Below are 14,487 nucleotides of genomic sequence, written 5' to 3'. Positions count from 1 at the left end.
CCGTTTCCTCTTCTGGACAAATGGAGTAATATATTTCAGGGGGCACCTTGTTAAATGCTGCTCACCTCGAACTTCATTTCACCCTGAAGAAGGTACTGTTATCATTTTCATGTTATTCATATTGAGAGAAGAGTCAGGGTGAAGTGAATTTGCTCAAGGTCACACAGATGCTCAGTGGTGGTGGTGCTGGGGCTTTTGAGCCCAGACGATGTGGCCCAACCCTTCTTAATTCTCATGAAGGGCAGGGTCAAACGGGCCCCCTTGGGCCAGGGATGCCTGCGACACTTGTTTCATTTGGTCCACGAGGATTTAAAGAGAGTCGTGTCAAAAAAATGAAACAAATAAAAATAAATAAATAAAGATAACGGAGTCAGCTTTCATTTTGTAGTTGAGATGTTCACAGAAACATCCAGATTTCTACCTTCTCTTGAAAAACCAGGCCACCGTGGGTTACCTTCCCACAAGGTCACAACTGGCGGGAGGAGAGCAGCTGTCCCCGCAGAGTGTCTACCCAGACTCTCTCATGGACATTACCTGCCTGGCCCTGTGGGGAATGAATGTGTCACCCTTAATCAAGACCAGGGAGTCCTGAGACAGAGGGAGACAGAGGCCTAAAGGGGCCAGGTGCCTTGCCCAGCGACCCCCAGCTCTTTCTGCACATGGACTTCAATCTGGCAAACTGTCTGGGGGAGGGTTGAGGAAAGGCACAGACATGTAGAACCACAGGGCAAGGTCGGGGCAAATACACTTTATTCAGTCCTGGCATCAGACTGGCGAAGTCCTGCTGTGGGTGCCAGTGCCCCAGATCGGGGGACCCCTCCCCTCAGCTACTAGACTAGTTCTCCAAGACCACAGACAGTGACATCTCTTCACTCACATGACGTTTTCTGGGTTTTTTTCATTGTCTTTTTGTTGTTGTTGTTTTTCTTAAAAAAAAAAAAAAGAGAGAGAGAGAGAGAAAGAGAGAAAGAGAAAGACAGAGAGAGAGCGCGAGAAAGGCCCAGAGCCGGAGCACCAAGCTTAAAGGAGGCAGCTGGTGGCTTTGTCAGCGACGGGAACGCGTGGGGCAGAGACCTGCAGAGACCCTGGGCAGGGGTCCAGGAGGACTCTGGGACCGTTTGTTCCTGAGATTTGTGTGTGTGAATGAGAGTGTGTGCACACCCAGGAGGATGAACACACGCCGGTGAGATACAGGTAGTGAGGGCAAAAGGGGGTATGGGGAGGCCGGAGGGGCGGGACTTGAGCGGAGAGTTGGGGAGCAAGAGGGGGAATTTGGGGCAGGGGTCCCCGAGGGCACCTCGAACCGGACACAACCTCCTCCGACAGCAGCGCTATCCAGATTTTTCACACGGAAAAACAGGCGCAAACGGCACACCTCCACTACTCTGCCCCTCCCTTCGGTGTCACTGGCCCAGTCGATGGTCTCAAGCCAGCTGTTCAAAAGTGGGTCTCTTCTTGTCACTCCGTCTGCTCTCATGCCTCAGTCTCAACACCCCCGCCCCCGTACCAACGTGCCTCAGCTTCTCCCACTGAATACGGTCACTGTGGGCACAGGACTTGAGTGATAGAAAAGGGCGGTGGGCTTAAGGGAGGAGTCCAGGCTGGGAGTGTGCCTTAACGTGAAGGGGCACTTGGGATGGGGGTGGAGAGCAGCAAGGCCCTTGTCCCCAAATAGACTGATAATTGCCTTGGTTCAGAGCTTTCTTGGGCGGTCCTCTCGTGGTGCAGTTCCAGATGAAGACCCTATTCCCAATTCCCGGATGGGGGAAAGAAAAGGCAAGTTTCTGGGTGCCAAGGTAGACTGTGGAGGCAGTCTAGCGGTGTGTGTCTAGCAGGCGGGAGGGTGCACGTCAGTCTGGGTAACCCCGCAAGGAAAAGGGGTTATGCCACTTAGGGAGAGTTCCAAGCGCCAAACCCAACCCTTCCGGGCCAGCTAGTCTCTTTCTCCCCTTTCCTAGTGCTCCTCCCATTAAGGCAGAGACGCCCCGTCGGGTTGAAAGGAAGCCGCGGCTCCCGGATCAAAAGATTTCTTAGGATCGCTCAATGCCCGCCCCACTTCTTCCCGGAGCGGGCCACAGAAGCTTGCGGTTCAACTGGGACCGGCCCCCTCCTCCTAAGAAGCATTAAGCATGCGCGAGAAGGGGGCGGGCCCCAGCGCTCGGGGGAGGGGAGCGAAGGGGTTTGGGAGGAGCGCGCGGTGCCGCCCAGCCGCAGCGCCCCCTAAACCAGAGAGGAGGCGGGCTGGGCGAAGGCGGAGGGATCGGGAGCAAGGGCAGGGGCGTGTCCTCCGGCCACGAGGAGGGGCGTGTGCGAGGTGGGGGGAGGGGTGCAGGTCTGTAGGAGTGGACGGGAGGTGTAACGGAGGGGGGCTGGCTGCTGGTGGCTGTGCGGGAGGGGGCAAGACGGGGCGGGGCTTGGATGTCAGGGAAAGAGTGGGGGTTGGGCTGCCTTGGGGTGTGTCTGCGGGGGAGGGGCATGTCTGGGTTTGAGGGGGATGGGCACGTCTGGGAGGGGGGAGGCTGCGCGGGAGATGGGGTGCCAGCCTCGGCCTCCGAGGGGCCCCAATACCTGATTCCTGTATGTAAACAGCTGGTTTGGGGGCGTGCGCGCCCCGCTGACGGTGGGCTCAGTAGGTGAAAACCAGGTCGGCGATGCTAGACGGGCGCCAGTCCCCCGCGATCATCTCGGTAACTTCGGGGGTGCAGTAGTCCGGGAACTCGAAATGCGACGTGCCCGAGGGGGGCGGCAGGTCCGGGTCGCGGTCCAGGGCGCTGCAGTCCAGGCCGGCGGGGCCGGGGGGCAGTCTGGACAGAAAGCCCAGCGGCTCCTCCCCCGACGCCACCGTCTCCTCTTCGCCTTCCTCCACCGCCGCCGCCTCCTCCTCTTCTTCCTCTGGCTCCTCGTCCTCCGACGGAGTGGGGGAGGCGGCGGTGACAGCCGCCCCCTCGCCCGACGGCCCCTGGGCGCGCTCCGCGGGTCCCCGGGCAGCCCGCCCCGCTGGGACCATCCTCCACAGCTCCCTCCCTGGGGTCTCGACCAGGCGCACTTCCAGCAGCTCCTCGTCTTCGTCCTCGTCGTCGTCCTCGGGCGCCGCCGCGCTGCCCCCCAAAGGCCCGCCCGCTGCTCGGCGGCCCCCGCGGCCAGGCAGCTGCGGCCCGGGCTTGAGCCGGCTGCCGCCACCACCGCCGCCGGGGGGGCGGGGCCGCGCCTTGGCGGGCGCCCCCTTGCTCTTTTTGCGCGGCCGGTACTTGTAGTCCGGGTAATCCGCCATGTGCTTGAGGCGCAGCCGCTCCGCCTCCCGCACAAACGGGATCTTCTCCGAGTCCTGCAGCAGCTGCCAGCGGCGGCCCAGGCGCTTGGAGATCTCGGCGTTGTGCATGTCGGGCCACTGGTCCATGATCTTCCGCCGCTCGTGCTGCGACCACACCATGAACGCGTTCATCGGTCTCTTAATGTGGCCGCTCGGCGTCTTGCACCAGCCGGGCTCACGCGCCCCCTCCTCGGCCGGCCCGGGCCCCGGGGGCGGCGGCCCGCCGTCCCGCTTGGCCCTCGCGCCCCGCTGCTGCACCATCGCGCCTGGGCCCGGGGCCGCTAGACGCCGCCGGGGGCCGTCCGCATCCTCCGCGGCTGGGGGTGGGGGAGGAGGCAGCAGCGACGGAGGGGCGGCCCCGCCCCGCAGCTCGGCCCGGCCCCCGCGAGCTGGGGAGCGAGGAGCTGGGCGCTCGGGCCCAACGGACGGCGGGGGGAGAAGGTCAGCGGCGCGGTCTCAGGCGGGCTCGGCGCGCCCCCGCCGCCTCCGGCAAGTTGCGCCCAGCCGCACGCTGCACATTGTTTTGCGGGGGCGGAGGAATCGCACCCTCCGGCCCCCGCGGGCTCTCCTCTCAGTCTCCTGCTCCGCCGCGGCCCGCGCGCGCCGCTCCCCGCCCCGCCGCCTTCCAGTGTCTTTCTCCCCGCGCGGCCCCGCCGGCGCGCGCGCCACCCCTCCCCCTCGCCGTCTGCGGGCCGCTGCGGCGCGCGCGGGGCCGCCCCGTGTAAACACCGAGGTGCCCGCTTGGGCTGCGGCCGGGCCACGCCTCGCGCTCAGGCGGCGCGTCACCCGTTGCTGGGCAGAGAAGCTGGTATTTGCATCTCCCAATCGCTGGCTGCCGGGGCGGGGCGGAGCTCGGGCTGCGGGGCTGGGCGGTCTCGCTGGGTTGGAGGGTGTCGGATGAGGTTGGTTTCTTTTCTTAGGCTGGGGACTGGAAGGAGGGTGGGGGAACGCGGAGCGTGCTTCCCATCTGCCTCCGAAAGCTCCCGCCCCACGTTGCCTTTGAAATTTTAGCTTATTCTGTGACACCTGCCGCCAGGTGGGACGTCCGCCCCCTCCTCTTTCAGGAGCGTCTTTCTGCACAGTCCCAGGACAATGTGGGGGCACTCAGGCTCGGGAAAGCTCAAGAGTACAGTGTCATCGTTTCAGAGATGTAGCCCCTGCCTACTACACATAGGGTCCAGCCACACAGAGGCTCGACAAATGCTTTGGACTCAATGAACGAAGCGCTTTCATATTATTTTAAACCTCGTTTGAAGCCCCACAAGAGTCCTGAGAAAGAAAGGAATAGGACGCCTATTTTCCGGATTCAGAACAAGAAAGACACGCAGACTAGTAAGGTTCGAATCCTAGGCTCGCAGTCCCTCCCTCTCTTCCCAGCTCAGCGCATCTCGCTGGAGCGAGTCGCTGGATCATCTCGCCTAGCAGCCAAGGGTCCTGAGCAGGGCTGACTAACTGATTTTTCACAGTCCTCAGGCGAGGTTCGAGGATGCGTGAGTGTCCCATCCCCAGGTCCCAACCTACACAGCCACCCGCCGGGTGCGGACAAGGGCGCGACGCCCCTCCTGGGTCTGGAGAAGCGTGCGCGGGCACGGGGGCGGAGCCAGCGCGAGGGGCGTGTCCGCGACGCATGCTCTAGGCGCGTGGCGGGGAGGGGCTGCGCGCTCCCAGTTCACCACGTGTGAGCCGGCTCGGGAACCGCGGGCCCTGTGCTGCCCCCGGGGGAGGTCACCTTCACGGCGCCATGGGCCTGGGCGATGGGAGGGGGCGCGTAGGCCTCGCCCCTCAGGACTAGGAGCTGGGAGGGGTCGGGACGAGGTCCTCTAAAGTGTCTTTCTGCTGGGGCGTAGTGGGCACTGTCCGGGGCGGAGAGTGGAGAGCCTGGCGACAGACCTCACCCACCACTGGGCGGGTTGGGGCAGAGAGCCCAGTTGGAGGGTGTAGAGCAGGGAGGAAGGGCTGAGGTGCGGCTCCGCAGACGCGGGGGGCGGGGTGATGCTCTGGGTGCCCGGGAGGGAAATGGGAGCGTGTGGCCGGCGGGAGGGGGTGATTCTTAAAGGCACAGGGCGCTCGGAAGGAGAAGGCCACGCTCCTGACCAAATGGTCCTTCCTCGGATTTACTGGACGCTGAGATTCGGAGCTTCCCTGAGTTTGAACCTTCAGAACTGGAGCCTGGCCTGTTCCATCCTCCATGGAGTCAGAATTACAGTATTCGTATCCCGATTCCTCCTCCTTGTCCTTGAAATGGAGGAAAAAACCATTTCTCCCTCATATGGTTGTTTTTTACAAGTTAAATGGGGATACTGGCTGTGAACAAATCTGACACCTAGTAAATGCGCAATAAATATTAGTTATCTGGGACTCTGGGCACCAACAACGTAGAGACACCAACATAATTTTTTAAAATTGGCGAGGTGGGGATGGGTTTATTTCAAAAAGGGCATCCGGGCACTTGGGGGGGGGTGCACAGTGAGTTAAGCTACTGACTTGATTTTGGCTCAGGTCGTGACCTCCGGGTTCCTGAGGTCCAGCCCTGGGTAGCACGCTGCACTGACAGCACGGAGCCCGCTTCTCTCTCTCTCTCTCTCTCTCTCTCTCTGCCCACCCCGTGCTCATGCTCTCTCTCAAAGAAACATTAAAAAAAAAGTGTGCAAGTGCACTGCAATCAATTTTAGAATATTTTCATCAACCCCCAAGGAAATTCTGTGCTTGTTTTCCATATCTCCACCTCTGTCTCAATGGATTTGCTGCACCATTTTATATTCCTACCAGCATGTGTGAGGGATGCAATGTCTCCTTGCTCTTACGTTTGAAAATACGGCTCTTAAAAATGTATTCTCTTGCCTCTAGCTTTGTCAAAAAGGTATCATGCTGTTATATATCCTGGTATTTACTTGCTCATTCAGTATTATAGTGCTAAGGTTCACCTAAAGTATTGCACGCATATGGGGTTGGTTCATTTTCCACTGTGGGGATATGCTACAATTTTCCTATCTGTTGTCCTGTCCACGGACAGTTGGATTATTGCCAGGTTTTTGCTCTTATAAGGAGTGTTACTGTTAACAATCCTGGATGTGTCCCTGGAGTTCAAGTGCAGGGTCTCCAGAGTGTGTATCATGGAAAGTGTGATGGCTACATCTGAGGACGTGTGAATGCTAACTTTTACAAGGTAATGTTGTAAAACTGCCAACTTGCACCAATTTACTTTTTCACTAGGAGCAGAGAAGAGATTCTTTTCATCCACATCTTGTCCAAAGTTTGGTATTATCAAGCATCTTAATGTTTGCTTGCATTATTCTGTCTCATCATGATTTCTGTTTGCTTTGTGGCACTTACCACCTTCTGGAATTATTTTATTTGTTCACTCGGTTTTTGCCCATCTTCCCTCCACTAAAATGTAAGATCCACGAGGGCAGAGATTTTTGTCTGTTTTGTTTTATGGCTCTATCCCTAGGAGGGTGCCTAGCACATCATAAGTACTGATTAAATATTTATTGAGTGAATCAAAGTCAGTGTTCTATCAAGAGTACACTCAAATTCCTACAGGAGCCCAGAGAAGAAGTAAAATTTTGAAAAAGAAAACCTAAAACTCAGATCCGCTGCTGAGATGCAGCGGTTATCAGTGCATACAGACTACCTTGAGTCCTTTCTAATGGGTGCCCCAGAGTCTAAATCTTGTAGGCCATGGGTGTTCAAGGTTGGGCTCACCACTGAGCTGTTCAGTGTAGACTGCAGTAGGAAGACAGTGAGTTTCTTGGAAAGATGCTGACCACCACTACCCAACGGTCCAGGCCACCATCACCTCTCATCGGGCACCTGTCCAGCCTCCTTTCTGGGCCCTGCACCCACCAGGTCTCCTTCCATTTCATTCTCTTTCCTGAAGCCAGAGCAATGGTATGTTTTACTCACAAATCTGATTGTGTATCTTCCCTTTTTAAAAACCTTCATTGGTTTCTTCATTACTTTCAAGATGAACACCAGGCTTTTATCGGCCCAGCAGGCTTGGTCTGACCCCTCCTCACCAATTTGACCTCCTCTCTTACTTTCTTTGTCCTGAGCCAGTTTCCAGGCACACTGGCCCTCCTCCCTTTGTGGAACAAGCTGGGCTGCCTCCCCACACAGGGTGTTGAGAAGTCCGTTCCCTCACCCTTCCAGCACTCCTACCTCTGTCTCCCTCCTTGTAGCCCTCCTAGCCCCATGTCCCTTGCCTTCAGTGCACCAGTGGCCTACCTGGCCCATGTGACACTTGGGATAGAGAACTTTTTAACACCTCTATCCTCTAAATGGCAGTATTTTCAATAACAGTTATAAAATATAATAAATAATATTAATGATAATGGCCAGAAAAGAAATGTAGATGGTGAAAATATTCTTTGAACTTTTTATATGTAAGCATGTCAGCAAAAATAAACATGACAATACAAAAAAGGGAAAAGAGTATTGAATCGATAGTTTTCAGTTACATTAATATATTTCTTTGAAAAATAAAAGAAAATAAAGAACACACCTACATAGTCGTCTATTGCAATAATGATTATGTTATGTTACAGTTTAAAAACACGAAAATGCTTTAAAAATAACAATCAGGGGCACCTGGGTGGCTCAGTCAGTTAGGCATCCGACTCTTGATCTCAGCTCAGGTCTTGATCTCAGGGTCGTGAGTTCAAGCCCTGTGTTGGGCTCCATACTGGGCATGGAGCCTACTTAAAAAAAATTTTTTTTAAAAAAGATTCAATTTTAAGATTAAATATATTATTCAAGTTTGGTAAAACATAATTTTACCAGGGGCACCTGGCTGGCTCAGCCAGCAGAGCGTGAGACTCTTGATCTCACGGTTGTGAGTTTAAGCCCCATGTTGGGCAAGGAGCCTACTCAAAAAATGCCACCGAAAAAACCCACATAATTTTACCAAATGAAAATTATAATGTAATGTAATATAATATAGCATAATAATATAATTTTACTAAATAATAAAATCTGCAGTTACCACACAGCGATTCACTCTTTGTTTCCCTGTTTCAGCTTAAATACGAAAGCTTCAAGTGGTCACATAGGATGACAGAATTGAAGCAACTCAAGCTTCATAATCACTGTGCTATCATTGTTTATTTTGAATCTATTGTTTATTTTTTTTTAATTTTTTTTGTTAACGTTTATTTATTTTTGAGACAGAGAGAGACAGAGCATGAACGGGGGAGGGGCAGAGAGAGAGGGAGACACAGAATCTGAAGCAGGCTCCAGGCTCTGAGCCGGCAGCCCAGAGCCCGACGCGGGGCTCGAACTCACGGACTGTGAGATGGTGACCTGAGCTGAAGTCGGACGCTTAACCGACTGAGCCACCCAGGCGCCCCTGAATCTATTGTTTAAACAGAGACATATGTTGTACCAAAGGGGCTACAGACACAAGTGCTCAGGAAGCTAGCTGGAATAATTCTGTACTGTTACGAGCTTATTTTCAAAACTAACATGTGTAGCTGCATCTGACTCGGCATGTGTTAGGGGCTGACTGAACGGATAGTGCTCTGAATTAACTTCCTTGTAGAATATAATGTTTATGAGTGCACAAGTAATTAAAGTAGGCTGATTTGAAGCTTACAAATATATTATTAAGACTCCAGTTAGACCAACAAATTGATCTTCGGGGAGGAGTATTTTACCACTGACAAGGTTTAGAAGGGTGGGCCCATGGAGGAGATAATAAAAGGCAGGCTGACTTTCAATCCGTTTTATTATTGTTTTTAAATTCTCTGCAGACGACACACCCTCTCGTTGCCTGCACAGCCCCACTTGGAACGCTACGGCAGAGCAGAAGCTCCATGAGATCAGAAGACCCGCCGAATTTCCGCTCCCACCATTGTGTCCCCAGCACCTAGCAGATCTTGACACAACAGAGACTCTGAATATCTGTTCAAATAAGGGAGGAAGGAGCCAACCCAGACACCATCATGCAACTCCACGCACCCCAACTCTATCTTGCTCCAAAACATCAGTGTGTGAACTGGCATGATCATGAAGGATGTTCCTAACGAAGAGAGAGGACAGTAAGAACAAGGTAATTCGCTTTTTGATTTACCTGTCTTCTTTAAAAATTCAGAGATTAGGGGCGCCTGGGTGGCTCAGTCAGTTAAGCATCCGACTTCGGCTCAGGTCATGATCTCACGGTCTGTGGGTTCGAGCCCCGTGTCGGGCTCTGTGCTGACAGCTCAGAGCCTGGAGCCTGTTTCAGATTCTGTGTCTCCCTCTCTCTCTGACCCTCCCCCATTCATGCTCTGTCTCTCTCTGTCTCAAAAATAAATAAACATTTAAAAAAATTAAAAAAAAAAATAAATAAATAAATAAAAATTCAGAGATTAAAGGCATGCCTGGGTGGCTCAGTCGGTTAAGCGTCCGACTTCGGCTCAGGTCATGATCTCAGGCTTGTGGGTTTGTAAGTTCGAGCCCCACGTCGGGCTCTGTGCTGACAGCCTGGAGCCTGCTTCGGATTCTGTCTCCTTCTCTCTCTGCCCCTCCCCCGCTTGTGCTCTGTCTCTCAAAAATAAATAAATGTAAAAAAATTTTTTTTTTTAAAATTCAGAGATTATGATGGTGAGTGTGAGTGTGTGTGTGTGTTTGTGTGTGTACCATGTCTCTTTCTTTTACCAAATAATAGTATAGATCTGCACATGGGGCTCTTGATCGCTTAAAAATGGCTGGTGCAGGGGCACCTGGGTGGCTCAGTCAGTTAAGTGTCTGGCTTCGGCTCAGGTCATGATCTCACGGTTTGTGAGTTCGAGCCCCGTGTCGGGCTCTGTGCTGACAGCTCAGAGCCTGGAGCCTGCTTCGGATTCTGTGTCTCCCTCTCTCTCTGTCCCTTCCCTGCTCATGCTCTGTCTCTCTCTGTCTCAAGACTAAGTAAAACATTAAAAAAAAAATGGCTAGTGCAAATCGAAATGTGCTATAGTGCAAAATTTTCACTGGTTTTCAAAGACCGCATAAAAAATGTAAAATATTGCATTAACATTTTTCTCTTGATTTTGTGTTGAGATTATAATATTTTGTATGTATTAGCTAAATAAAATACGTTAAGATTAATTTCACCTTTTTTTACCATTTTATTTATGTATTCATTTATTTATTTATTTATTTTTTTATAAAAATGTTTTTTTAACGTTTATTTATTTTTTTTTGAGACAGAGAGAGACAGAGCATGAACGGGGGAGGGTCAGAGAGAGGGAGACACAGAATCTGAAACAGGCTCCAGGCTCTGAGCTGTCAGCACAGAGCCCGACGCGGGGCTCGAACTCACAGACCGTGAGATCATGACCTGAGCCGAAGTCGGACGCTTAACCGACTGAGCCACCCAGGCGCCCCTCATTTATTTTTAATTAATTAAATTTTTAAATTTTTTTTGAGAGAATGCAAGTAGGGGAGAGGGGAAAAGGAATAGGGAGAGAGAGATTCTTAAGCAGGTTCCACACCCAAGGTCAGGGGCTCAGTATCACGACTGTGAGATCATAACCAGAGTCAAAATCAAGAGTCTGACGCTCAACTCACTGAGCCACCCAGGCACCCACTTTTTTTAACCTTTTTAAATGTGGCTTCTGGAAAATTAAAAAAAATAATGTTTATTTATTTTTGAGAGAATAGAGAGACAGAGCGCAAGCAGGGGAGGGGCAGAGAGAGAGGGAGACACAGAATCTAAGGCAGGCTCCAGGCTGTGAGCTGTCAGCACAGAGCCTGATGTGGGGCTCGAACCCACAAACTGTGAGATCATGACCTGAGCTAAAGTTGGTTGCTTAGCCAACTGAGCCACCCAGGCGCCCTTGGAAAATTTTAAATTACACTTAAGGCTTGCATTATATTTCCAATAGATAAGACTAATATAGAAGGTGGAGGTTTTTCTCATTTTATTTTATTTATTTTATTATTTATTTTAAATGTTTATTTTTGAGCGAGAGCGTGAGCGCGGGAGGGGCTGAGAGAGGGAGACAGAGGGCCCAAAGCCAGCTCCGCGCTGACAGCGGAGAGCCCGATGCGGGGTTTGATCTCAGGAACGGTGACCTCATGACTTGAGCTGAAATCAAGAGTTGGACACTTAACCAACTGAGCCACCCAGGGGACCCAGTTTTTCCCATTTTAGCAAAATTAAAAGTGGGCCATCTTTTGCCTATCCCCCAATTTTAAAATGTGTGTTTTGAGTTTGGTTTTGTTTTGTTTTGTTTAGGTTTTGTTTTGTTTTTGTTTTTTTAAACTTGTCTGTGAAATTCCCAAGTTTTAAAAATCCTGCTGGAATACTGGATGGTCAATCCATGAGATGTAGTGTGAGATTCAGAAAAACACAAGGCAGAAAGGAGAGACCAGAATTGGGGATAGGTTTACGGAGAGAAGAAGACAGCGGGAGAGTCATTTTAACAGCACCAGCATGACTGATGGAATGGGGAATAATCATATTGGAGAAGGAAGGGAAGGTGACTGAACGGGGAGGGGATTTTATCTGGGTAGTGGGTCCCACCTGGTGACTCTGAAATCACACACCACTGGTAAATCCCCACATCTCCTGGAGTATAATCTTTACCCCCACAACCTGACTCTGAAATTCATCAGACTTTTTCTTTTGGGGGTGACCATATTATTTATGATGAAAGGGACACTGTTAATAATTATGCTGGAACAACAGAAATAAACTGGGTAAACTGGGAAGCAGGTTATCCTCATCTCATTGGCTAAATGTAGGGGACTCCCCTTCGATGAGTTAGAAGTCAAGCAAGCAGATACTGGGGTTTTAAACAATCAAAGTGTCCAGGGTTTGAAATGAAAATTTGTTCAATATTATTAATCTTTGGGATGTTATTTCAACTCCTTTGTTTCGATTTTCTCATCTGCAAAATGGGAGAGTATAATAGGTTAGGACATGGGACGTGATAAAAGGCTCAGTAAATGGTAGCTATAACAAAAGCAACAAAAAGATACAAAAGGCAAAACTATAAAGATAGTAAAAAGATCTATGGTTGTCGGGGTTTGAGGGAGAGAAGGTTGACTAGGTGAAGCACAGAAGATTTAAATCCTAATGCATGAGAATATTAAAAAATCATTTTAAACATCTGGAGAATCTCAAGATGGAATGAAGAATTCGACAAAATAGTTGAATTGTATTAGAAATGTATGAAGCGGGGCGCCTGGGTGGCTCAGTCGGTTAAGCGTCTGACTTCAGCTCAGGTCACGATCTCGCGGTCCCTGAGTTCGAGCCCCGCGTCGGGCTCTGGGCTGACGGCTCGGAACCTGGAGCCTGCTTCCAATTCTGTGTCTCCCTCTCTCTCTGCCCCTCCCCCGTTCATGCTCTCTCTCTGTCTCAAAAATAAATAAACGTTAAAAAAAAAAAAAAAAAAAAAAAAAAGTAATGTATGAAGCAACCCCACTGAAGAGGGTGGGGAAAGGGTGCCGACTTAAGTAATTTTAGAAATGAGTGGATCCTGTAAAACTAAAGAGTAATGAAGTACTGTCCTCTAGTTGATAAAGTTTCCCACAGGGCTATAGGTTAACAATGCTGATACTGCTGTATATGTATACTGGAAATGAACAATTAGGTAAATGGATGGTGGAGAGTGGGAGCCAGGTCTCTCATTGGTGGAGTGGGAATGTACAGGTAGACAAGGAGAGAAGGCTATAATGACTCGTGGTAACGGATTAGAATTGGAAATAGAAATAGGAACTCATGTTTAGCTTACTACAGATACAGATGGTTACATGCAGAAATGTTTATAGATGTGTGTACACACACAAGTTAGCATATACACATATACTTCTTTGTTCTGTTAGTTGAAAAGGCTTCAAAGAAATGACACTTCAGTAGCAATTAGCACCCTTAGCGTCCCAGTCTTGGTTTCTAATATCATTCTCCAATGGGAGGAATCGGGCCTTTTGAGAAACAGCTGATTCTAGGACTGGGGCAGGAAATATGCAAGATAAGCCTGGGGCGAAGATAAGTGCCCCAAAACAACAACAGTATGAAGGAAAGACACACAAAGACGCGGGATATGTCAAAGGGACACAGGAGTTAACTAAAAGAGCCCCCAAAGGCCAAAGCTGGAACAATTTGAGCAACAAAATTAAGTAGTATTGGATTATAGCCTAATGTATGAAATAAATATCTATGAGTCCATACTGGTATAAATAAATAACTGAATAAATCAATAGAAAGGACAAATCTTGAGTGCAGAAAAACTCCAAATAACTATGTATATACTCTACTCTTTTTTTATGTTTGTTTATATTTGACAGAGAGAGCCCCAGATGCAGGGGAGATGCAGAGGGAGGGACAGAAGAAGCAAGCAGTGCACCGACAGCAGAGAGCTCAATGGGGGACTCAAACTCATGAATGGTGAGATCATGACCTGAGCCCAAGTCAGGCACTTAAACCACTGAGCCACCCAGGCACCACAAAATACTCCACTCTTAAAGGGGTGGAACAAAAATCCCACCCTTACGTGTGGCCGGAGCATAGTCACTTCATTCCAAAGAGGACAGTATGAAAAAGGGTGAAAGTAACTTTCCAGTGGAGAAATCTGACAAATTCCTCTTCATCCAGGTGTTCAAGGTCAACACCAACAGTGATAAGTCATGTTGATGTCTGAGAAACTGCCACAGCCCAGAGGAACCTAAGGGGTCATGAGATAAATGCTAAGTGACATCCTGGATGGGATCCTGGCATAGAAAAAAGACATCAGGGGGGGCGCCTGGGTGGCTCAGTCGGTTAAGCGGCCGACTTCGGCTCAGGTCATGATCTCGCAGTCCGTGAGTTCAAGCCCCGCGTCGGGCTCTGTGCTGACGGCTCAGAGCCTGGAGCCTGTTTCAGATTCTGTGTCTCCCTCTCTCTGACCCTCCCCCGTTCACGCTCTGTCTCTCTCTGTCTCAAAAATAAATAAACGTTAAAAAAAAATTAAAAAAAAAAAGACATCAGGTAAAAACTAAGGAAATTTGAATAAACTATGAACTTTAGCTACTAACAGTGTATCATTATTTAACAAACCTATCATGTTAATATAATATGTTAATAATAGAGGAGGGAGGGTGGGTGGGGGATAAAGAATTTTGTATTATCTTCACAATTTTTCTATAAATGTAAAAGTGTTCTAAAACATAAGGTTTATTTTTAAAAACACGGCACAAGGCTTTATTTAGTTTATTTACACTTTAGAGTGTCA

The 14,487-nt window shown here is 50.2% G+C and overlaps 1 protein-coding gene across 1 annotated transcript; it reads right to left on the bottom strand.

Moving 5' to 3' along the window:
• Positions 1 to 732: 732 nt before the first annotated feature.
• Positions 733 to 3,948, bottom strand: SOX12 (SRY-box transcription factor 12). The gene has a single exon (XM_042980694.1). The coding sequence runs from the start codon at positions 3,569 to 3,571 to the stop codon at positions 2,627 to 2,629; it is 945 nt and encodes a 314-aa protein (XP_042836628.1). The 5' UTR covers positions 3,572 to 3,948; the 3' UTR covers positions 733 to 2,626.
• Positions 3,949 to 14,487: the final 10,539 nt, after the last annotated feature.

Source organism: Panthera tigris, chromosome A3 (genome assembly GCF_018350195.1).
Source record: "Panthera tigris isolate Pti1 chromosome A3, P.tigris_Pti1_mat1.1, whole genome shotgun sequence".
In the NCBI taxonomy this organism is placed as follows: Eukaryota; Metazoa; Chordata; class Mammalia; order Carnivora; family Felidae; genus Panthera; species Panthera tigris.
This window is presented reverse-complemented; position numbering and strand designations above follow the sequence as displayed.

Excerpts from the sequence above, each read along its gene's own strand:
- SOX12 (XM_042980694.1), bottom strand. The coding sequence starts at position 3,571 with ATGGTGCAGCAGCGGGGCGCGAGGGCCAAGCGGGACGGCGGGCCGCCG.